This window comes from Chroicocephalus ridibundus, chromosome 13 (genome assembly GCF_963924245.1).
Source record: "Chroicocephalus ridibundus chromosome 13, bChrRid1.1, whole genome shotgun sequence".
In the NCBI taxonomy this organism is placed as follows: Eukaryota; Metazoa; Chordata; class Aves; order Charadriiformes; family Laridae; genus Chroicocephalus; species Chroicocephalus ridibundus.
The window spans coordinates 3,615,710-3,640,825 of NC_086296.1; the positions used below are offsets into that span (position 1 = coordinate 3,615,710).

At 44.8% G+C, this 25,116-nt stretch overlaps 1 protein-coding gene across 1 annotated transcript in view; it reads right to left on the minus strand.

Moving 5' to 3' along the window:
* MYO1H (myosin IH) overlaps positions 1–24,849 on the minus strand; it is a 29,080-nt gene extending 4,231 nt beyond the window's left edge. Inside the window, exons 1-28 of the mRNA XM_063350990.1 lie at positions 24,832–24,849; positions 18,846–19,004; positions 17,664–17,779; positions 16,478–16,676; positions 15,893–15,973; positions 15,274–15,453; positions 14,087–14,185; positions 13,612–13,725; positions 13,209–13,280; positions 12,443–12,562; positions 12,024–12,091; positions 11,571–11,676; positions 10,950–11,030; positions 9,212–9,303; positions 7,656–7,750; positions 7,352–7,398; positions 7,091–7,171; positions 6,500–6,605; positions 6,088–6,205; positions 5,711–5,824; positions 5,000–5,076; positions 4,398–4,466; positions 3,693–3,777; positions 3,175–3,334; positions 2,211–2,294; positions 1,640–1,733; positions 698–753; positions 36–171 (exon numbers count right to left, since the gene is read on the minus strand). Of these exons, the coding sequence (XP_063207060.1) occupies positions 36–171; positions 698–753; positions 1,640–1,733; positions 2,211–2,294; positions 3,175–3,334; positions 3,693–3,777; positions 4,398–4,466; positions 5,000–5,076; positions 5,711–5,824; positions 6,088–6,205; positions 6,500–6,605; positions 7,091–7,171; positions 7,352–7,398; positions 7,656–7,750; positions 9,212–9,303; positions 10,950–11,030; positions 11,571–11,676; positions 12,024–12,091; positions 12,443–12,562; positions 13,209–13,280; positions 13,612–13,725; positions 14,087–14,185; positions 15,274–15,453; positions 15,893–15,973; positions 16,478–16,676; positions 17,664–17,779; positions 18,846–19,004; positions 24,832–24,849 (2,827 nt within the window). The remainder of the gene's footprint in view (positions 1–35; positions 172–697; positions 754–1,639; positions 1,734–2,210; positions 2,295–3,174; positions 3,335–3,692; positions 3,778–4,397; positions 4,467–4,999; positions 5,077–5,710; positions 5,825–6,087; positions 6,206–6,499; positions 6,606–7,090; positions 7,172–7,351; positions 7,399–7,655; positions 7,751–9,211; positions 9,304–10,949; positions 11,031–11,570; positions 11,677–12,023; positions 12,092–12,442; positions 12,563–13,208; positions 13,281–13,611; positions 13,726–14,086; positions 14,186–15,273; positions 15,454–15,892; positions 15,974–16,477; positions 16,677–17,663; positions 17,780–18,845; positions 19,005–24,831) is intronic.
* Between the last annotated feature and the right edge of the window lie 267 nt (positions 24,850–25,116).

Sequence of the window (25,116 nt, forward strand, 5' to 3'; positions counted from 1 at the left end):
AGAAAGGGATGTCCCACACTGCCTTCCACCATTACCTTTCAGAGTGGCGTAGTCTATTTTCTGCTTGATCTTGGCCATTTCCACCACATACGCCGAGGACTGGGTCAGAACAAGCAGCCGGTCTCGTGCTTTGAACCCGTTCCTGTCATATTTTATCACGGGGGTCACATACTGAAAACAACGAGTTGGTATCAGCATTTCTCACCGCGGCAGGGTCCTGCGCTGGAAGCAGTTCAGCGAGGAGCAGCGCTGCACATCCCAGCGCACAACAGCTGCCGCCAGCTCCTGCTCCTGACGGGCTGGTTTCTCTATACTTGGAAACTCAGACTGGCAGAATCGTACTTTGAGAAAGGCGGTTTACCTGTGCCCTCTATGCCATAAGCATGGAAGTGCAGCGCACGCACCTGCACTTCTGCCCATCACAGCCCAAATGCTTTTAGGCTTTAGTGATGCTTTTTAAGCTTTTATTAAAAGGAATCTTAAATAGTTTTTGTCTAGGTGCATTTTGAGACCCGTCTCAATTTTAAAAGCAAGGAAATACTTGCTACGCTGCCATTTATCGGTTTGTCTTGCCACACAGACATGGCTGCGAGACAGCCTCAGGCATCACGGATCACCCAGCCTGCGTGACCAACCAGCCCCAGGCTCCAACGCAGCTGGTACACGGGCTGCTGAGCCCCAGCTGTCCTTCCCTTACCTTGATCTTCTCACCGTGGATGAGCTGCAGTACTTTGGGGTTTATATCATTCTCTTCTGAGGGGCAAACCAGAAAGATAAACTGAGTGTAAGCGACAGATGGCCACCACTCCCACCAGCAAAACACCAGAGACCTGCATTGTCTTCATCCCATTAGTCCTGGTCCCCTTGGTACACTCCCTTCTAAACCGAAGGTGGTCACTTCCAGCTACTCCTAAACCCATTTCAGCGATTACTCCTGCCTGACAAGTAATTCACACTGGGCGTTACTGGCTGTTCTTGGGCCTGTTCCCAGTTCGGGCTCTGGCACAGAAGGACTCGTGCTGAGAACCACCCAGCGCGTTTTTCCTTCTGCACAGTGCTCCAGCTGAAGCTCTCTGGCAGCTTCCAATAACGACCCCAGCATTTCACCCACACATCCCTGCCACCGCACCCTACCCAGCCTCCCAGATCCCTCGCCCTGCCATTGCGCTACCAGGGCTTTCTTCTCCTGCTGTTTACGTGCTTCACACCCACTACATGGATTCCCAAGATTCACATCTCTCCTTCCCAGCAGCTCCAGTCCCTGGGACTGGCTCCTCACAGCTGGCAATGCTGCACCACAACATCCCCGCTCAGCCTCCCTGCTCCATCCAGCACAGCGAGGGGGGGGTCCCGATTCATCCCAGCCCACAGGGAATTTTGCTTGGATTTATGGCGCTCTGTCCCAAGAGGGATTCCAGGTACCCCCAGTTCGAAAGCAAAGTCTGACAAGATTAATCCATTTAGCGTCACTAGACATGACAGAGGAAGCGGAGTCAAATGGTAGGGCCCAAAGGCAGCAAGTGATGCTGCCTCTGTCAGGTGGAAATGTCTCTTAGAAACTGAGTCTCTTTCGTTAAACAGATCTTCCCTGACCAAGAGGCACACGGCTGAGTCCTCCACGGGTTTGTTGTGTACTCACTTAGTCGGGTGTCCATGAAAGGCTGGTTTATGCTCTGCAGGTAGCCCTCCTTCTTCCCTCTGAAAACAGCACTTGCTACCACTTTTTGCTGTAACTGTTTTGAAAAGGAAAAGCCTTTACCCTCTTAGAGTTTCTGCATCAGTAACATCAGCAGTTATAACGTGGGCATTGTTACTACACAGCATCATCCTTTCACTCATGCAATATCTACCTGAGTCACGCTGCATTTCTTTCAACAGCTTTAGGTTATTCCTGTATTGCACCAAATAAAGGGGTAGTAGGGACTAAACGGTCCTACGGATCTTTTCTTATTTATGGATCTATCCTAATTATAAGAAGCGCAGTTTTAATGCCGTAAGATTAAGACCTGTGCGTCTGTAGGAGCACTGCACTGTGCATTGCAGGTGCCACTGAAAAACACCTGGCTCCAGGCTGAGGAACATTTGCCCAGCAGAAGGAGCAGTGATGTGTGAGAAGGTGCAGTCTGTGTTTCAGACAGTTCACGGAGAACGGGTATCACACACACACAGCGTGTTCTTACTTGCACATTTGCATTCCACATATTAGTTACCTGCACTTTCCTCTCAGCAGTAACACCTCGGCAGTATTTCCTTACTAGGTTCCTAATACAGATTTTCTGTAGCATCTCAGATGTCTACATTAAGGGGGGGAAAAAAAAAAAAAAAAAAGGTAGTGAGGTTGTGCAAACAGCTCCTGCTGCAGTCCGAACAAATACCTGCCTGGTGCAAGCTGTTTTTAACACCTAGTCACAACTAATTTGAGCTCCTCCAGCCCTTTGCTTTGCTTTGCTACCAGAGAAGGGTTAATGCCCAGCAGCAGCTGAAGGATGAACGACGTCAAGCACCTGAGTCATTACTAGAGTTACTAAAAGCAACAAACTCCATCTGTCACCCCGAGACGAGACTGCAGCACTGCACAGGTAGCGTACCATTAGCATCGCCCTTCATCTTATCTTATATCCGAGCTCTCTAATTTACTGGGCCCACCTCACCCACCGATCACCGGCCACAGTCACCGTGGGAGTGACCTGCCCTGGTCCTGAGCCAGGCTATGGGCAGGATGAAAGGGGCCATACCAAATGCCAGCCGCTGTTTCTAAATGAGAGTTCTGCTGGAAGCAATTAGAGTTCCCCCAATTCATGCACTAAGGCTGCCTGTGCTGCTCATGCCCAAACAAGACGAGAGGCTACAAGTCTATCTGTGCCGCAAGCTTAAAACATCACGGGATTAATTTTGTCTTTAATAGGATTCAGGAGTTCACTTTTCTGTCAGTGCATCCTCCTTTCTGTTCCTTAAAACAAACGTACCAAGCTCCCTCCTTTCCCTTGGAAACTTAAACAGCACCATTCTTCCCCCTCCCATCCTCCCCTAAATGCAGAGGATCCCAGGGTCTTCCAAAGGCTCTGCCATCACATCTGAACAGAGGACAGGCAGGAGATCACTGCTCCTTTCCTACATGCAGTGTGCAGGCCTGCGACCACTTTCACCTCTCCCGAAGCCTGCAGCAACCCTCACCTCTTCCAGGATGGAAGGAGGCTGAAGCCAGCTCTTGTCCAAGACATTTTTTGGAACGTGGTCTCTGAGCTTCATCAAGTAGTTGTACTGCACAAGCCGCACAAATTCAGTGTTCTCTGGACAAAGGGGTTTCTTCCGATTGATGAAGCCATTTATGAATCTACAGAAAATATCCGAACCAGAACTTACACGTCACATTCAGAAATCAGTGGAAATGAAAGGCAAGTCACAGAAGGCACACAACGGGCTAACAAATCATTGACATTAACTCAGGTACACTGTCACCTACGTAACAGCAATGGAAATCTGAAGTCAGAGAACTCCTGATGAGGTGACAGGCATTTCCAATCAACCCCATCTGGCAACTGTCCTCCTAACTACAATGATAGCTTAGAAACAAGTGTGAAGGAGATGGTTTTGACTCTCTGTACTGCCAGTACTCTGGACTCATTGTCCACAGACCATCACCACGCTGTGACCCACAACCCTCCCCGCAACCACCACACAGTGATAGTTACTTCCTGATTGTCTGAACTGCCCAGGTCCTCTTCTTGGCCGCCTTCCGAGCCAGTGCTCCTCGCCAACAAGCCTCCAGCTTGATAGCTGCAAGAATTAATCAGGTCCTTGTATTAGTATCAGAGGTCCTGTGCCATACTATCCTTTAAATTCATATAGCAGAAGATATAACTGGCTCTTTCGTAGCTCTTCCCATCAGCTGGTCTTTAGAGTAAGAAATTTAAAACATTTTCTTCTCTGCAATAACTGATCCGGCACTACCTGCACTGTAAAGCTCAACATCAAGGCAGTGACGTACTGTACACAGCAAGCAGCTCATCTCAGAAAGCTGGCCTTTGAGCCTGCAGCATTATTTATCAGCGTGTCCACTGTGATAAGAGGGTTTGCTTCCCTAGCAGTTAAGGAGCAATTCCCTCAGCACCCCAGAACAACCCCACACGCACAGCAGAGGGTGCTGCCGCTGCAGAGCTGCTCCCACAGCTGATGCCTGCGTGGCACCAAGAGCATCACATGGTGTGAGGAGCTACACAGACCCCTGTGAATGCTCTTCATACAGCTGTCACCCGCACGCGAGCCCAACACCCACAGCCCCGCAGGGAAGCTGCGAGTGCTATCTGCAGCAACATGGATTCGTGACCTTCCAAAGCTACAACTCCTACTGGGAAGCATAGCCCTAAGAAGAGAGTCCCCAATTCCAGAGCCCATACCTGCTTCTCTCTTCTTCTTGTACTCTCTCTTTCCGAGGCATCCTTTATATTTGGCCTGTAGTCTTGAAACTGGCAAAAAAAGCAGCGACATGGCTTGTATCTGCAGGATCACAGCATTCAGGAGTTGTGCTGCCAACGATCAGACACGACGCGCCAAGACCCAGGAGGGACTGCACAATCACCAGGGAACAAAGGTGCCAAAACACCAACGGGACCAGAAGTAGCCTGCATAGGCAAACGTGCCTGTAGGCAGTCCCATGCATTCATGCATTTCGAGCAGGTACAAACAGCTAACACTAGGATGAGACAGGTGGTATCCCAGTTTCAGGGGAAAGCTACTTAGTGCATCTAGACATGGACCAACAGTTACTAGGACCAAGGAGCTATGATATGTATCTAGAACTCAAGCAGTATAGCTCATGATTTCGCCCCACCCTGGAAAAAGATTACTAATTTTTCCTTGGACTCTCCAGAGCGATGCAGACCAGTGCTCTCAGCTCGCACCATGGTGCATCTGCTGCGTGAACCCGGAGCCCAGAAAAACAGTCCACCCAGGCTCTGCTTCTTAGTCTATATATAACCAAAGGGAACTGGAACCATACCTAACAGGTGCTTTCTGAATTCAAATGCATCTTCAGTAGCAAACAGAGTCTTTGGGAAACGAATGAATATTTTGGTTCTGAAAAAGAGACCGTGAACAGCTTATTCACAGTGAGCCATGGCTTCAGCTGCCCTAACCAGGCTCAGAGTCAGAAGGCGACATTAGAGAGCCCTGCCTTGCCCCGTGCCTTAGCAGGGAGGACACGGTTGTGGTTCAGGGCTGCCTGCAAAAGACAGTTAAGAAAAGAACCCAAGCTTAAGACAGGCAAGTTGCCTCTGGCCAAGCAAGCAGGGAGACCTGGAGCTGAAGCGAGGCAGCCCATCTCCCCTAACCCAGAGATGAAAGAAACTCAACTGGATTCAAGCTTCCATGGAAACAGGAAGGTAAAAATAAAGAGGAAGTTTATGCCTCTGGGCTTTTTATCTGCCTTCTTGCTCCTGTGCACTGTATACCTTTGGGGTGAGGTCACTTTGGCCTGTTTTAAAGAAGTCACTAATCAGAATCTATCAGGTTTGCAGACCCAGGCAGGTCCGCCCAGTTCACATGGTCAAGCAAGAGCCAAGCTAAAGGGATCTGTTCACACCGCTACATCTTGCGGCTCTCTGGAAAGGGACACATGGTGGCTTGCAGTCACAGACAGGACAGAGGATCAAATATGGCAAGCACCATGCAGCCAACCAACAGAGATCACAGCCAGAGAAAGGAAGTTTACCTTCCTAATTTGTATTCCTCAGGCTTGTAACCGATATGCTTGATGAGCCTCTCCACACCCTCAGCTGCTGGGCCATGCCAATGTGGCCAGGTAGCTGGACAGAGGGATTTATACCTGAAAGATCAGCAAGACATCACCACAAATGATTTGATATTTGAGGAACCCCTTCCTGAAACTCTCTCTCCAGCAAATTCATACTGCTTTATTCAAGGCAGAAGATACCAAAGCAGATCAAAATGCATACAGACAAAAGCCACCTGTCTGCTGACACCTCCATATCTCATATCACTGGGACTTGACATTTAAACAAACCTTGCTCTGAAGCCTTCATGGAAGGGCGGGTTTGCCTGGCTAGGTGGCAGAACAGCTCTGCTTACCTTTGCAAGAAGAGTTCATACTTCCGCCGATACGCAAAGCCAGCTCGTCTCACCCGCAAGTGCTCCATCAGTCCCAGGTATTTCACCTGATGTCGGATCAGATAATCATCAAACTTCCCTGTAGTAAGGACATAAATATCCAGTGGTAAACACTGTCTGTGGAAGCTCACTCACTTGTCCATGTACCGGGACAGATAAGGAAGGGATCAAATCCACAGTTACTCAGGGCGATGACTTTGCTGCTAGTTTAACCAAGAAATATATATATATATATTTTTAATCTTTCTCTAATCTATCTATATATATATATAAAATATATATAAATATATTTTATCTGCTGTACCTATCTACAAGCTAAAATCTCCCTCAATTCATTCCTTTATCTCAACGTGCCTTCAGCCCAATGTCTTACCAGGCTCCTTGTTCTCATTCGGTTTAATACATCGGACATAAGAAGGCTCCTTGGACATCAGGATTTCTATAAGGCTCATCAGACTATTTTTGAACTGGGTTGCAACCTAAGACGACATCGAAAGACGTTTCTTAGCTTTGGAATTCAAGCGCTGCAGTAATTGAAGTCAACTCGTTCCCTGCACCCATCTTAAAAGTGTTAAGCAAAAGGCTGACATATGCATTAGGATCACAAAGCTTTTGAAGCATAGTGAAATCATAAGTTACCTAGACAGAGTGCTTAGCAGGAACACTTGAACCCCTGCCACGCAGCTGGACACGCAAGGCAGCCCTTCAGAAACTAACTGCTGTTGGATGCTAGTCACGGGGTTCGTTTTAGAAGGATGCATTAATAACAACATTAAGGTACGTCACATTGGTAGCTCCTGTCTCAGCAACATCACTGCTCAACTACCAGGAAGCTAGCAGGGGTGTAACACCAGCAAAAGAAAAACAATCCACTGAATTCGAGACTAAGGACAGTATCAGTGGTTAAATCAAGACTTGGGAAGTTGAGTTTATATTCAAAGTTAAGGCTAAAGGTGAAACTCACAGTCTCTGGTCTCCTCCTGTTGTCTAGCTCCGATAGTAAAAAGCAGTCTCTAATGATGCCATTTTTAGAGTTGCACAGCACCTGAAACAGGAGAAGTGAAAAGCTGCCTTATTTAGCAGGTGTGCTATTAGGGACATGCATGTAGGTGCCTAAAGAACATTGCTAAAGAGAAAGATATGTTCTTGTCTGCTACAGAGATTAAATACATCTTCTGCAAAACATCTCTGCTTCAAGCAAGGTGACTTAAGAGCCTTTTCCTACCTCTTTCAGGTTTCTGTACAGGAGATCGTTATTCTTCTCCAGAAATCCTGAAAAAAAAAACCAAAACAACAAACCCACAAAACAAAACAAGGTTTAATTCTTTTTGAAGGCTACACACTTGAACACAAAATCTGGAAATTGATATCCTCGAAATCCACACCGCACTCATGCTTAAGTCTTTCAAGTAGCAGTACCTTCAGAGGGCAGGTATCTTGTATTTCATCTTCACATCAAGTTATTATCTACCACATTGGCTGAAAAGCTCAGGTAACCCCTAGACTTCAGGCACTTTGTTCACACTCACCAACAGCACAGTACGTGACTTCTCCTGCGTAGTGAAGGAGGCGGAAATCCACCCAGTCAATCGATTTCCGTGTTTTCTGGTCTGCGAGCTTGCGACTGCAGGGGAAAAAAAACCCACCAAGAGAAAAAGCAGCAAATAGGCTTCCTCAGCTTGTCGAAAAGTTACCTGCACAAAAAGCAGCTGTAGGAGAGCTGGGAGCCTAATGTCTGTTCTATCAATATGGCTCTGACTACGCGGTTACGGCCCGTAATCAAATTATCATCTATCTGTCCATTCTGAACAGCTAACGGCAAAATTCAGCGTCAGTTGAAAAAGCTGGAGAAAGTCAGTCACCACAAACTCCCCAAAATATCTGTGACCTATCCTTGCCATTTGGCAATGATCACCGATTCCAGAACTATCAAGATTTCCTCTTATAACATTCATTTAAATACAGTCTCACTGCCTACATAAGAAAAAGATCACCAGCTTCCTCAATTCCAAAGTGAAAATGGGGTGGGGAGGGGAGGAAAGGATTGTTTGAGATATTTTGCCCTAGAACAAGAACCCAAAGACAAAGGAGGAATCAAAATTTTTAAGAATAGCAGGAAAATTTTAGAAAGCAAGGACTCCTGGGGAAAAAGAAAAAAGGAAAAGAAAAAAAAAATAAAAGAGCAACTTAACAGTTTAAGTTTCAGCTTTGTAAGCAGTCACTAACAGCAGAGTTGTGTGTCACAACAGCACATTAGTACATCAAAATTTCCTTCCAAGAGTATCGCCAAGTACAGATCCCATTTAAGTAGCTCTAGCACTTCTATTTAAAGCTTTTAATCAGGCAGAACAGTATTAAGGCACATTGTGGTGACAAGGAAGTTGGCTACAAATTTTCCACTTGGCTGCGATGAACTTCAGAGATGTAGAAACGGTGACAATTCAGCAGCGCGACTCTGAACTGACGACTTGTCAAAGCCCTTCAGCGGGCTTCTGCTGGGAACTGCCAGAACAGCCCAGGGCCAACACGTTCATCTGCCACCAAAACTGAATCCGAAAATACTACAAATTGAGCATTAACCAAAACACCACTCATCTGGGAGATACGAGCAGGAGCACGTTTCTTCCCTCTTCCTACCGAAAGCTCACACATATCCAGACGGACGCTTGAAAAACATTTATCTACCCCTCGCAGCCTGGGGCATTAAACTCCTCTTCACAATATCTTCAGCTTCCCTGGAGTCAGTGGGGGACAAAGCCCCCACTGGCCAAAGCCAACTAACATTCACAGGCCAAAATCATGGGCCAAAGCCATCTAATCTTTAGTCTCTAAAGTTAGCGTGGAATGAAACCAGACTCAAAGATCAGCATCACACTAGTAAAGAGACAGGAATCCCCCCCCCACCTCCCCAGTACCCCAGGACATACTCTAACAGTGTAGAACATTACAACGTTAGACAGTGGATGGGCTGCTCGACTTCCTTCGGTACAAAGCAAAAATTGTTCCCTCCCTCCCCAATACTCTGTTATGGGTAAGAGATGGGAAGAGTTCTGTCTGCGATAGGATACAGAGCGTAAATGCATACGTCACGAAGTGGGCATGATCTCCTACTTTCTCTTCCAGCTTTTCCAAGAAGCTCAGATCAGTTGCTTCACCAGGTCGTAAGCATTCTTCATCCTGAAACAGCAGCACTGAATCAAATGCTGCTCTGAACAGACTACTCCCTCCTTGATAATATTTCGTACAACTTCGTTATGCAAAACCAAAGAGCTTGGATACCATTTGAGATGAGTTCTATTTTACACAGGCAATTTCCTAGTTACATTTAGAGCTTCGCTTATCTGTTTTCAGAACTGTCAAGATAAATCAAGTCAAGTCAAATCTACCTTTTTCTTCCAAATTTGGCAATGCCCTGCTTCATCCTTTATTATTTGTAGTTCACTTAAACAGTGAGAAAGATGACATCATTAGACACCACAATTCAGAAGGATCTGAAGGACTCTCGGTCTGGATGAATTGCGCAGAGTTGGAAGGGGAAGACGAGCTTATAGATTACCCTTTTCTAACCCAAGAGACACAACTCCTGCTCCCCCAGTTGTACCACGTGTAGAAAAGTCCCGCTTAAAAGAGCAATCCATCGCAATGTCAAGCTAATGCTGAGCTTCAGCGGCACCTTCTCTGGATTACGATGTACTAATCTTCTGTAACGAGGTGATAAAAATTCTCAGCTTTGTGGACATGTCGGAATAGTAGCAAGGGAGAACTCAACTTCACGTTCGGCTACAGGTCTCTACAGGAAGATCACTAGATTTCTTACTAATTAGGGTTTGCATGCAAGAAAGAGCTACATCATGGTAGTTAGCTTGCGTGCTCAAACTCCTCCCCATGGAAGTACACACTTCTCGAAGCAAAAAGCATTACACAGCATTGCAGAACAAGCTCTGTGTTAAAGGCTCTGGAGAGAGCTGCCTTCAGCCTCTCCCATTTCTCCTGCCATCCCTATGAAGGCACAAAGAGGATCTTCTTCAGATCAGTATTTTAGAAGCTGGCAAGGAAGCAAGAGGAAGAACCAGGCAGGAGGTAGGCAGCTCTCAAGCTTCTCTGTTAGCTCAGCCATTCTGAAGCATCAGAGATTAAGACTAGCAAATCACATAAGCAGATAAATGGGATGAATTGTCCTCTTTTCATCTTTACGAGAGCCTGGATGTCTGGCTTCAGGTGGCCATGGAGGAGCACTCCTGGTGCTCTGCAGTCTCCCTAATTGTACTCAGAAGAAGCCCGGCTCCCATCCCTGTTGCTGACTAAAGCCAGCTGTGGTGAGACCGTGGCCCAGGTTGCCCAGAGAAGCAATCCCTGGATGTGGCCCATCCCTGGAAGTGTTCAAGGCCAGGTTAGACGGGGCTTTGAGCAACCTGGGCTAGCGGGAGCTGTCCCTGCCCAGAGCAGGGGGGTTGGACTAGATGATCTTTAAGGTCCCTTCCAACTCTAACCATTCTATGATTCTATGGAATCTATAGTTGCTGCAGGTACCTTCCCTCTACGTCTCAGTGTCTTCAGGCAAGAAGCGGAGAGAGCGGCCTAGGCCTGCCTTCTCAAGCACTCAGAGTTGCTGTGGAAGCAGCCTAACTCCTTTAAAACCCACAGCTCTCTAGCAAGCAGATCCTCTACCTTAATCTTCTGGGTCTTTGTTTACAACATCTATTTGTTTACATTCTGGATAATGCAGACCCATCACATAATTAGAGGAAAAAATATGATTATGGACCATTACAGTAGGGAACAGGCAGGCATTTTAATTTAAGTAGCACAAACTCTGTTCTTACCAGAATGGAGATTATTCCTTTATGCTTCTGTTCAACCAGGTCGCAGATGATCTTGTTGTTAAAATATGGAATTGGTTCCCACTGGAAATAAGGAAAAAAAAAAAAAAAAAAAGGAAGAAGAGTTTTAGAGGAAGATCTTTTCCTTGAAAATTTTAAGTTGTTTGGAGCAAGGTTCCAATCCCAGTAGAGATCGGTGTTGTGATTTAGGACCAACTGAGCTGCTGGGGAAAAAGTGACAGCACAGGGATCCACCACCCCACACTACCGTCTTCTTGCTTTCAGCAGCCCAGACCATCCTCTTATTCTCTATGTTAACACACTCCATCTGCCAGTGTCTACGCTGTTGGAGCTCTTCATTTCTACAGTGACATTGTCACTGCTGACCTTCTGAGTTTTGGGGAACGTCTCGTTCCTTTCTTAGATGACGTAAATTAAGTTTAGGCTAGATTACACTGCGAAAGGGCTACAGAATGAGAGCCATGGCTATCTTATACTTCCCACGTGAACAAGTCAAAGTAAAAAAAATAAAAAAAGCAGGATGCTTTCTTCATTGATGATCAAAAGCATTCAGTGTAATGGCAGTTCAAAGAAAAAAAGGGAGGGGGAAAAATAATAAATTACCTCTATTCCTTCCAGTTCATACTCCTCCTGCTCTGCTTTCAAGGTCATCTCAATCAACAGCTGCTGGAGCTTCTCATTGCAGTAATTTATGCAGAACTGCTCAAAGCTTCAGAGTGGTTAAATGAACATTAGTTTTTATTTATTGCATGGACGGTTTTACCACTGTTACATTTTACCACTACCTACTGTTTTCCAGCCAGACAGCCCACTTCTACACAGATCAAAGCCACGCATTCCTCCCACGCTGTTGTACCAACGGCTCAAATCCAGGCAAGCAGCACAAGCTAAAGCTCTCTCCAGGGCGTTCAGCTAACCCAATGCACTCAGATTTGTCAGTCACCTCTAGCTTGCCTTGCTGGGATAAGACTACACTCAAGAAGCCATGTAGGACTTCAGCACCTGCACTCTGCAGCGTGAGGACAGATCACCCCAAGCCTCAGGAACAGCTGTTACCTGTTTGTGTCCAGCACTTCAAAACCATAGATATCCAGCAGGCCGATGACAGTTTTCCGAGTTGAATCCTGTTGAAGATACCATTGCTCTGTAATTGCTGCTTCAGCTCACGCTTCTTCCCTGCATGTTTCATGTTGTTTCCTTCACCTAAATTTTAAGCTTTCTGTTCGAGAGCTTTGTACCACGTGCCAATGGAGTAGCCACTTTAAAGCAGGTAACGAACTGCTACAACTCTTTAACATACCACCTTCCACACCTAATTAAACAGCTTTGCAGCTCACTGCTGTGGGATGCCCATACATCAATTATCAAGCAATCAAGATATTTGGTGACGAGTGCTGTAGAGCCTCATTGGAGAAGCTCTGCTCAGCGTGGTAGGAGCGCTCTGTGTTTAGGAAGACACTAGACAAGAAACCAACCTTGTTGGCTAGAGAGCCGTTAATTTTGTTGACTAGCCAAGTGAAAGTTCGTCCGTAAATTGCCTTTGCTACTGCATCCCGAGCGTAGAATGCCAGATCTACGTTCAATGGGCTTAGGACCTAAAAATAAATAAAGATAGGCCAGAGATGACAAACACCACACCTGATCAAACTTCTGCAAAGCCAGTTCACGCTTGTGGCTTGGAGAACCAGCCACGTTGTCTTATACCCCAGCACAGCGCTCAGCCAGTCTGAGCTGTAGCTGCCTACAGCTTTATTTACCATTAGTGTCACTTCAGTCTGGTGTATGGCCATGAGCCAGCAGGACTGTGATACTACGTTTTGGACAGCACTAATTTAGACCAGTGGGGGAAGTATTCTGACTTCCTTTTAGTTTTATTATTAAACTTAGTACAAAATGGTCAAAGAACGGTTTTTACCAGCGCTTTCCTGTCTGTGCAGCCAGTTTCCCATGAAGCACTCCAGGGACTGAACAAAAGGAAATTGTTTGGCTCAAACACAGGGCTGCCTGCAAGTCCCTGTTCCTAGCTTTTTTTCATAGTTACTACCTTGTTCCACAGTAAACCTCTGATACTGGGAATACGTTTTAGTTTAACATCTCAGGCCAGAAGAGGAAGGTGATACGGAGAAGGAGAGAGCGATCTGTTCATACTATAACACTGCTAAGAACAGAACTCCTTATCTGTCACCACCACTAGCTGGGGTGGCTCCCAGCTGCCTGGGGTTACAGAGAACTACTTGATACCTCTTCGGATCTGGCTTCGATCTTCCGATGGGTGAGAGCTTCCTGCAGAATGGACAAGTGCACACCCAGTAGCTGCAGAGAAAGAAATACTTGCGCTCAGAGTATGACCAGCGCGAGAGTGTTTAAATAAGCAGTACTGTGTGATCAGTAGGGCATAACCCCCCCGGTCCATTCCCAGTTACACTCATCTTTGAGCAACAATAAGTAAGGAAGTTTCAGAGAGATATGCTATAGAGAAAAGGGGCCCTACAATTCAAGACAGTCTATAACGTGAGCTGGGTATTTATACAGCAATCCTTCTGCTTTTGGGAACAGATGTTTTTGTCCTTAAGAAAAAAAAGACATTAGTGTCAAGGCTTTCTTCACAGCACTTGTAATATTGACACCATCTCAGAAAAGATACCTTTGAAATCCATTTGATCTGCGTGCCATCACGAATGATGGCATGTCCATTGCTGTCTTCTTCAAACTGAATGTTCCCAAGGTGTAGGACGCTAGCAACAATTCCAAAGAGATGCTAATAACGAGAGATACACCATTAGAAAACAGGTTCCCACAGCTCCATGGGATGGTACTAATTGTGCTAATAAGGTACTAATCGGTACTACCCGTGCTAATAAGCAGAATATTGGCTAAGCTGAAGGAGGCGAGTCAGACAGCCTGCTTCAGAGACATGCTACCACCAGTTGCCATCAAGCTGTACCAAGTGATAGAGCTCATCACCCACCCACTCCCCTCAGTCCCCCCCCAAATCACGTCCTATTCCATCCTTAACACCTCTCCCAAGCAAGACTGCTTTCATCACTTTTAAGGAAAGACAGCAGTATGCTCCTTATTTAAATTCCCTTTGGTAGGCTCAGTCCCTTTTACATGCATACCTCTATATCTTTTTCAGTAAAGTCAATGATAGAAAAAGCTTTGCGGACTACTTTCCAGTCATTTTTGTCATTAATAGAAAACACTTTGGCACATCGACCCTGTACAGTAAAAGAAAGATAAATTAGTACAATTCATTGGCAAAGCAATTTTATTATCAGCAACAAACATAGCATACTACTAGGCATACCACTTTCATTTCCAGTTTCCTCAGCCTGTACAGGTGCAGTCTGCAACTAGCTCGCAAGTTTATTTCACTCCTGCTAATCCTGAAAGTGGCTCATTTGATCAGATCTTTCAGCTTATACTTACATCTTCGGATAACTTAAAGCATTGACCTTGGATAGTGATTGCCATAAAATGGCTAAGGCTTGTGAAGAGCTTGAGCTTCCAGCCATCTTCCATTTTTATGGTAATATTATCTTCCGCCCAAGTATTCTTCACTACCAAGGAGGAAAGGAAACTGAGCGCACTACCATGAAGTGAGCTGTATAGCGCATAACCATACCTATGGATGTCTATAATATGAGGTCCATAAATCCCAAGAAACTCCTTTTATACCAGGTTCTGACAACGGGGCCTTAGAAGAGATGCTTTTATACAAAGCGTAACTTGCAGACAGGTACTACTCTGCTGTTTAGTAGCTCAGACCACTCTTCTCAATGAATCAAGAAGTGTCTTGACTGTACCAGAGGGACCAGGGTCATTGAATGGTTTGGTGACATTTGCTTAAGAGTGTTTACATGCTCACGGCAGCAGTAAGCCATTCTGCGTGCACAGAACATGGGGAATACACAATTAAGAAGAGACCTGGTGAAAGTGACTTTTTTTCAGCTCTGACGGCCTTGCTGTCACTGTGTCATGTTGCCCAAAAACTCGTTTCTGTCCCCACAACTATTATGAGCTGATTCAATGAGATACATTATCCCTTACTAAGCCACGTATCACGTGCGTCCTTAGGCCATCATAGCTAGAACAGGTCCTGCTACAAAAGCACCCAGCGTAGAATGGTGTACGACAGCTTCAGGGCAAATATGTTTGCCACCAACCTGCCTGCAAGTTTCACTACAGCCTGACACAGTGTGTTCTCCTAGAAGCTCAGCAGTGCACTTAGAGAGGAAAGCTGCATTTGCAATCCCTACAATTCTAGGTGCAAAATACAGAGAGAGAGGGACACGCTCTCACCGACCTGGATGAGATACGCGTACTTTTGGGGGTTGCGCTCCAGCCCAAGCCAGCAGAGAAGATCCTTGTCTCCACCCTCTAATAACTGGTAGAAAATATGGAAATTCCTTTCTCCGTGGTTTTGATGGACAACTCGGGATTTCTCAATTAGGTAACTGAGGATGTGCCCTCCTACTGGAGCTCCCTAGCAGAACAAAGCAGTCAGATCAACACCAATAGATATAAACAACATCATTGCGACGGCTGTTCCTCCACAGCTAGGAACAAGGAGCAGTGTCAGGAGAGGCATGTTTCTGCTGTTACTCATCTGCCATCTTGTGTTTAAGAGTTAGTATCCAACAACAGTACAAGCTGTATCTAAAGAGTCTGCTGTCCTTCTGGTGTAATTTGTGCTTTACAACAATCTATATTAGCTTTCTACTGCGCGCTGGCAGTATTGCCAGTAATATAAGAAGGTTTCAGGATGTACAACTAGTCACTTTACTCGCAAAATGCAATGCCTGTAAAAATAGGGTCAGAAAACTGCAGTGTAAGTCTTAATAAATCCCGTGCTGCCTGGTAAGCGTCCAAGCAGTTCACTGATGCAACTTGTTTTAATAGCGGTCCATTAAGTTTGTTCTCACCTTAAAATCAAATTGGATATCCATGTATTTCCCAAATCTACTTGAGTTGTCATTACGCAGAGTTTTTGCATTTCCAAAAGCCTATGGATAAACAGATAGACTAAGTTACTTGTCATCTTACCGAGAACCTGACACCCACGATAGGACAACGTTCCAGTAACAGACTTGCTGCATCAGCCGAGTCCTTCTACAGAATTTAGTGGGATTAGAGAAACAGAAACTAATGTATTTCCTTAGCTTTAATGTGGGATTCAGATAAGCAAACTATCGTTCTTTCTTATATAACCTATAACTGAAGCCACAAGGAACTGTGGCATGGTGTACAGTTTCCTTGTACTCCCAGTTTTCAGCTATTCTCCACTATAAACCCCAAGTTTAATTTCTAAACACGAAGTGATGTTAAATGCCAAGCATTCTTTCAGAGGTCGTGCTGCCAAGAGGCCGAATGTTTGTTATTGTTTATGTTGTGGATGCAGGCACAAAATCATGTAAAACTGGAGGCCGCTCCTGGGTGCAGGTGTGTAGACTTGCATCAAAGTCTTGTGGAGTGAGGCCATCGCATTTTTACCTCTATTTAGTTTTTACCTCCAGAACAGGATTGGAAAGTAGCAGTCGATCACGGACGATCTGCAGCTGCTCCGTAGTTGGACAGGTTACTGCGTAATACTGCAAGATCTTCTTGGATGCTTCTGTCTTCCCAGCTCCGCTCTCCCCAGAGATGAGGATGAAATGGTTGTTGTATTCACTGCACATCACCCGGTAGGCGTTGTCAGCTATGGCATATCTGAACAAGGATCACAAGAAGTATTCAGAACAGAAGCATCCGTTAGGAATGGCAATGTGGCAGAGTATCAAAGATTTTTCAGAATTACTTACTCCTCGTCTAACATTACAAGTATTGGACATGATGGGAAAGCACACCTTAAAACATGAGACTGACTTGAGGTCTCATAGAAAAAAACCCCAGTCTGTATTTGAGGGACAGAGCGGGCTTATTCTTTTTCCCCACTGCTGCTGTAGGATTTATACAGGCTGCGTGTATTCCTGGTGAATACAGTTCATACACAGCAGGGACTCCCGCTTCCAAAGCAGAAGAGGCAGTTTTGATTCCAGGGAAGATCTCAACTTCTGCTGATAAAGACAGACACAAAGATAACCAATAGCAGAGCCTTCACCAACATGCTGCTTAAGGGAGGGGAAAAAAAAAAAAGGGAAAAAAGAAAGAGAAAAACCTACTCAGATCACCACCCAACAGCTTCCAACCACCAAAAAAATTCCAGCTCAGAGTTCAGAATGTCAGGTTTCTTCCCCTCATGGGAAGTCCGAGTGGAGGCTGTGCATGAGCACTCTGCTAGCCCTGTGGCTGTCCGCACTCACACGGGGCCTCAGAGGGCAAGGCAAGACGATCAGAGTGTTTCGAACAACCGAAGGAGAAGATGGTGACTTGCACATGGACACAGTCAAGCAGTGGTCTGACTAGACCATGTGTAATGAGGAGAACACGCTGAGTACTAGTCTGGAGAGTTATCTTCAGGATTACTCTTCCCCTACAGTTTCCCCAGCATCAACTTCTGCAACCCTTTTATTCCTCTTTTATTCTTACAGTCAGATAGAAGATAAAGACAAACACATCCTTACCCACAGGAAGATAAGAATATCAGCATTCACCAGACCGAGTGACTGTGGATACACATCCCTGCTGCTAGGACACAGCATTACAGAGAACACCCAATTTATTAATATGAACTGAAATCTTAAGGGCTCTACTTACAGATGTGGTGGCAGTTCAAAAAAGTTTACCCCTCGATACAGCTGCATCTGCGTGACTGTGTAGATATCCAGCTCTTTGTAAGGGTTGACAGATACAAGAAGAGTACCAATATATGTCTGCAGGGAGAAAGAACGCATACAGGTGGGAAACCTGTTCCATCACTGCCATGACAGCTCCCAAAAGGAGTCGTCACGTACATCAGAACATTATGCGAGAACAACTGGAAAAGATGGTACAGAACTCGTTTTGAGAGAGGGGGGGAAAAAAAAAGCAAACGAGAAAAACTCCACAGGTGTCGCTATTTCAAAGACAACCCCAAACTTCTTGCAAAATCTACCCAGAGAAGAGTGGCGTTGAACAATAAGAGTCAGCTTAGAGCGTTAGATGTTACATACAAGGTTTTGATATCTCAAGAAGCTTATGGAATTTTTTTTTTTCTTACTTAAAGTTAACCTAATAATGCGTTTACTATCCCAACTCTGTTTCACAAAAATCTTTGTAAATGACCAGTAACTAATGCTGTAGACAAGTAGGACAGCTATTCCACAGACAGCTGTTCAACAGAGAAAATTCCTTCCTGACTGTGAAAGGTGATCAAATAACACATTTCAGGGCACATTACATTTTCCTTTATTTGTATGCATTTTCAGCACACTGAAATGCCCTGTTTTACATTCTTTTCAATTCTTTCCATTAGTGTTATATAAGTATCAGTCCTCATTTGACAAAGGACATGTTTAGATACTACTTGCCACTGCTGTAAGCCAATGTATAACCTTGGGGCTGCTGAGACAATGGACATGGCTGTGAAGTCATCTTAGCGTGCACCGTGAAGTACCCAGCACTTCTCAGACAGGTCAGATATCACGTTCAGCACTGCCTTGCCTTCAAAGACAGCGTTTCACTTTCCCATTCCCTTACTATTTACTGCACGTCGTTTGAAACTTTGTAAGGTAACCCAGAGCAAGCTGAGACTATTATTTTCATTAGCTAAAGTAGACAAACTACAACTGGGTGATCGCTCTACTGGGTACTACCAACATCTAAGCCAGGTGTATTGCTAGATAAATACATATAAAGACAAACACACATACGCATTCTTCCTAGATCTGACTAGCAAAGCCACACTTAGAGACATTTCACCTGCCACGGGCTACACGATTCCACGTGATCAGCACTTACGTAGATGAGGTTCTCTTGGTATCGCTTGCGAAGGTTGTTCAGGAAAGCATTCTCACTGGTGTGGGAGTCCAAAAGCACAAAGTCCTGCACCCCAACTCTGTCCCGGGCTATCAGAGCCCCTTCCATGTTTGCGTCAGTGTTATCGTCCACTTCTTCTTTCTACAACACAAATGTTGTATGACACAGAATTAGGAGAGAGCAGGTAGGGACCCTAAGGGTTGGCTAAGTCCTTCCCCTGGGGCCAAGTCAACCTTGCACGGATAATGCCAAGAGATTATTATCCAAGCTGTTATTAACACCTTCCCCAAAGATGGCAATTTCATACCATGCAAGTTTGCACTCCAATTTCTTTACAGTCAAGATGTCTGAGACTTAATACTGTGATCATAGAGGAAGACCAAAATTTCCAGTAGCCCTTGCTAACATAATAGTTGCTCGAGACAAACCTATCTCAGAAGATGCAGTTACGATCTGGGACACTTCATGAACTAGACAAAGCAGTTGCAAGCACACAGTTGGGAAGTTAATGCAGGAAGATACCAGACAAATAGTTAGTTTCTACACCACCTGCAACTACTTTACACAGATATAACTACAAAAATGGAGACTCTCCAGAAAAGGCTGCGTTGGACTTGACCTTTAGGGAAAAAAGATTAATTCTACAATACTACTCTGCACAAAACTGCTTCATTACCCCTAGTGCCTTCCGCGAGCAGATCGAAGTCAGCTTTCAGAGTTGGGCAGCAGATGTCTCCACACACCAGCAAGAGACCCGGGCTGGGAGCAGTGAGGCCCCCAAGCTGATAAAACTAATCAAACAGCGATTTGGGCGAACAGTTAAACCTTTACTAGCACACACCCCATTTTTCTCAAAAAGCTGAAAGAGTCAAAAAGGATGTTGCTGACAAAACGTTGTCTTTTGCACACACCATTTCTGATTCTTTATCACAGAAGTTGACTTTGTATTGAAAATAGTCACTGCTGAGGATCAAGTTGTTGTTTCCCAGGCTGTAAGAATAAATTGTATGCTTTTTATTTAATTAAATCAAGCTGATAATTTCATGCTAGCAAATAGACTAACAGGATATTCTTTATTCTATAGCAATAAGCGTGCCACATTGGTGTTTCCAGGATTTCTTGTTTGTTTGCTGTTTAAAGACACTGGGATTACACAGTTCAGAGTAAAACTCCTACCCTAATGCATAAAATACTTCCCTGACGACGGAAATGAAGTTAATGCATTTTGAGCAGCTTACCTTTTAGGGTTCCCGGGCTTTGAAAAAATTGGGGGAGAGAAACTGGCTGAGCAGCCGCCAGCTGAAGGCGCCCAGCAGCTCCTCAGGCTCAGGGACGTGTACATAAGCTCAGCACCTTCGTTATTCTCATGCTGCCCTTTGTGACATTGGCTTTTTACATTTTGCTGCTCCGCTGCTCAAGAAGATTGTGTGTAAGATTTTGAACAAGCACCAAAAAGACAGCCGTGGCCTGTTTATGCAGTGCCACATCACTGGTTTGGATTTTTTTGTTCGGGTTTTGGGTTTTTTTGTTTGTTTGGGTTTTTTTTTTTTAGCAGAAGTTTTACAAATTGTAAATAGTCACAATGTGAAATGTTTCTGCTAAGCTTCGGCAAACCCTGACTCTGGAGGTAGGCTTTCGGGATGAGCCAGCATAGTACCGGTGGAAGATGACAGCACTTTGGACACTAAGGCTTGGTGGATTTAGAAGCAGGATTTCACCAAAACGAAGAGCAAAGGACTCAACTGCACAATATTCTTTATGCCTGAGGGAAGCTCAGAAGAGTCAGCTCTTAAACAGGAATTTTAACGTTAGTCTTATTTTTAGCACAGCCTGTTCTTTATATTCATCTGTTTATTGAATGGAAAGACTGACCTGAGCTTTGTAGGTTTATGTTCAGCAGTAACATTACCACAATGTTCCCAAGAGAAAGATACTCCGAAAGCATACTATTTAAACCCTATCACAGCTGAAAAATAAATAAGTTATACCTGCACTAACTTCATGTACGAGTAATTACTTTTTTGCATTTTACCTCCGCTGCCTCCGGCTGACTCTGTGACCAGCTCCAGGTTGGCGGGAGGTGGTATTCCTCGTTTCTCCTGAGCTATGGCATAATGCGACTGTAGTCACTTCTAACTTTGCCAGAAAAATACCTACTTTTTTTTCCTTTTAACATTAATAGCCCTTTCTCTCTCCTCTGCACGTGGCATATCTTATCCATTTGTTATGCTTGTCCTTAGCTCAGGTTCCATCGGTTTGGAAGACAGCACACACAGGATGATTTAGCTTCTCAAACCTACACCTGGACAAACCCCACTATCTAGGTGGGGAGGAACATGGCAGGGGAAGGAAAGAGATTTAAAAAAAAAAAAAAAAAAAATCTCATCTTCATTGGCATATTAAACTTTTAATTTGATTCTACAAACTTCAAGAATCTGAGAGATATTCAAACCACAGATTTTTTTTTTGTTATTAGCAAAAGATAAAGTGCTTTTAGAGAAAAAGCCACACCTATCTACTCCACATAAGTCACTGCAAGATTAATATTCTTAATATCAAACAAGTACACATTTCATAATCAAAATGCCAGAGTTTGGAGCTAGATATTTACCTTATTTCTTTTGCCCCAATATTTTCTTGACCATTTAGCAGTGAAACTTTTGTCTTAATCATCCCGTCTTTCTCGATCCTGCTACAAGGGTGGCTGAGCTTGGAGCCCAGCCTCTGCCAGCAGGGCTGACCTACCCCAGCTGGGAGGGCACCCAGCTTTCTTTAGACCTGACCAAGCTGTAAGAGTGTTTATCGGGCTTAACCGAGCAGCTGCTTTGTTAGCTCCAGGTCAAGAACAGAAGGAATCACTGCAGACCAGTAAAGAGGTGCATCTCTCAAATCAAGCATGTTCAGGCTGTTATCAATGCGTATCCAGTGACAGATTTAAAAGCAATCAAACTTACGAAGCCAGGGCTGTTGAAAAAGTTCTCAAGCTTAAGCATGTCTTACCGGGTAAGAGATGTCTTGGAATTTAATTGCAAGTCCATTTTTAAAGCAGAGGCTTTGGCCTGGCTGCGGGAACATGACCTCCCGATACACACCCTCTGCTCCGCGCACGGTCAGGGCTTCTCTCCAGCAAGCCCTCAAGACACCTACCCTGGCACACGTGGCAGCTGCTCCGAGTCAGCAGCCTCTACTACCGGACCACTATCAACACACCGAACCTGTTACATCCTGAATTAGATCTATCTAGACATTTCTACCATATCACACACACGTGGCTGTGGTGTCTAACCGCTGCAAATTAACGTGCCATACAGGAGGAGCAGTCTTGTCTGGAGGATCCTGTACCTCCTGTACCTGTACCTGTTTAGGGCTTATGGCATATGAAGTCTCCTGTCTTTCTCAACTGTTGTTTTCTTTCAGCCATCAGTTATTTCAAGTTATTTCTGACAGTCCGAGTAAGAAATCACCTGATTTTTCTCCCACAGTAAAGCATTTCTTTTCCAGAATTACTACAAGCAAAGAGAATATGCTAATAGCTTCACTTTCAAATTATACACTGAGCATTAATCAAAATAATAATGCCCTGAAACCCAACCTCCTCTACAGAAACCCTGGACCAGGCCAAACAAAGAATTTAAACTAAAAACTTTAAATTGAGATTGAACTAAGGCAGTGTAAAACCCAAACCATATCACAGTCTGAACTGTTTCCACTTATTTTTCCCACAAGCGGTTGATACTCATTTTTTCCCACTCCAGTTTGGTCATAGCACAGTGGCTGCCTGACAAGGTTAGAGTTTGTCATTTTACCAGAAATACGGACTATAAACAACTTAAGGTGGATTTGTCCTTCTGAGAAAGCACTCAGGACAAGCTGGACAAGAGACTTCTACCTTCTCTCCAAGCAGGGAAGCATGAAAGAATAAGCCTGAAACCACAGTGGCCATCGAGCTGGTCAGGTTTCCTTAACCCAGTTCTCTCACTCGTGTGTTAACTGGTAAGCGACACCGTTCACTGTTTTTTTAGACAAAAATCCGGAACCCTTTTCTAGGCTACTTTGTGCTCAGATTTTCGCAGTATTTTGCTGTTTCTGAAGTCAGGCAATTTTATTATCACAGTACTATTTACCGCCCTGTCCCTCACCCAGTTTCTGGAAGTTTACTAGAAGTTTTGTGCTTACCTGGTGCGTCAGTAAGAGATACCCCCCCAGGACTCATCAGTGAACATTATCCCAGCAAGACACTGCTCTTTTTAAAGGATTATTTTCCTTTCCTCATCACTTAAGAGTCAGGAGATTTCTTTCTTGCCTACTGAGATGCAAGCGCTATCAGAAAACCTCTCCCTCACTACAATGAGGGCTTTTTCTTTTCCCACAGGGATTTGTCTGTCAACATTGAAACTACAAGGAACCACAACGGATCACAACACAAATTCATGAGATGTGCAGCTCTCAAAAAAGGCCTAAATTAAGGTCAGAAGCAACAGACTAGTTTCTTTGACAAAGTTTGTACCAGTTTGTAACAAGCAAACAAGACTTGGCAAGGAACACTTAAATTTTTTTTTTTAAAGAAACTTTGCAAAATTATTACTTATCTTTGCCAGAGGCTCAGAACTTCATTTTTCATCAGGCTCCAAAGCTAATTGTTGCTCTGTCGTTGGTTTAAGATCATAGAAGAGAAGAGGTTAATGTATAGGGGAAGAGAAGGATCAGTTATGATGCCACAGCTATTTTGGAAGCACTAGAAAAAGCCAAACCAAACCATGCTACACGCTACCCATGCAAATACAAAGAAGAGGCGAGACCCTCAGGTGGGCACCATCTCACTTTCAAGTAGCCTCCTACCCACACAGTCTATAGCAACCCCCTTATCAACAGCAAAATGCCACGCAAGCCACCAAATTCCTGGTTCATTGGGGCCACCCATAAGGCCACCAATTCCCACCACAAAAAATCAGAAAAGTCTTCTCATGGATCCTCCACACCCCCCCAAACCGTCCCAACCTGCCAGAGGTGCCGGATTTCCTTACTGGCACCCTACAAATTCTGAAGTGTTTTTATTTCACACATGCCTCCTCCTTTACCTGCATCCCCCCAGCCGCAGCGTGCCATCTCCCGTCCTGCGCTTCCTCCATAAAGAGGTAACAGAGCTGAAGTTAAGGCCCACTGACACCAAGTATCATGTGTCCGGCTGTTTGCTCGCCTCCCTCCTTGGGCAGGGATGCTCCCGTCCTCCTTGTTTAATGAATTATCTAACACGCTGTCAGCACTCAAGCTGTCATGAGGTTTATGGCGACAGCACCGCTTGATGAGATTTTAAGACCTCACCGAAAGAGTGAAGTCTGTTTGAAGATGAAGCGACGGGCTCTAACCTTTCGCATGGGTAATTTGAGCAAATCCAGGCGCAAAATTTACCACCCCTGAAAGGGCTCCTCACCCCCTTCCCCCAGCTCCCAGTTTGGCTCCCCACTAGAGGTCAGCGCAAAACCCAATTTTATTTGCAGATTGACCTTTACACAGATTATCCCTTTTTTCATATGTGACAGACAGTTTCTCCCCTCAAAAGTGACTTCTCCGGTTGGGCTCTGAGTGCTGCCAACTCCCAGATGATGCCAACTCTTTCTCCCCCTCTGCCCAGCTGTCAAAGACAACAACAACAAATATTTTCCCATGGTTGCTTCTCTGCATAAACGACTGTCAACAGATTAAAACCCCCTCCATTTGGGGAGCCGGTGATCCACGAGCAGCAGCAAGTGACCTCGCAGTTCTGTTCAACCAGATGCTTTTAATCCTGTAAAGAGCTCCGTATTTAAGAAGCTCCATACCCAAGTCCAACCTCACTGAACAACGAAGGCGTCCTCCTACAGGGACTTGTAGCAAGATCAGGGTCTACAGAAGTGGAATAACCCTTCCTGCAGCCACAAAATATCATTGTCTGGTCTTACAGCAACATTAAGAAGATAAGATATCTTACCCGGCGGCTAAGAGTCATTGAGGAAAACAGGCAAACGGTACCATCCAGGAAGCTGAGTCGGGCAAAGGCATTTCTGACATATCCTCAGCTAATAAATACCGATTATAAACAAGAACATTCAAAACTCAAAAGAAAAAAACCTCAATAATTTATATTTCCATAGAGAAGTGGAAAGAAACACTTGTTTAACAGAGTTTACTTAGAACTATCTGTTTCCCAACGGAATCAGATTTTGGTAACAGAAAGATAATTCTTACCAAGAAGAACACACTTTTGCTACGATCT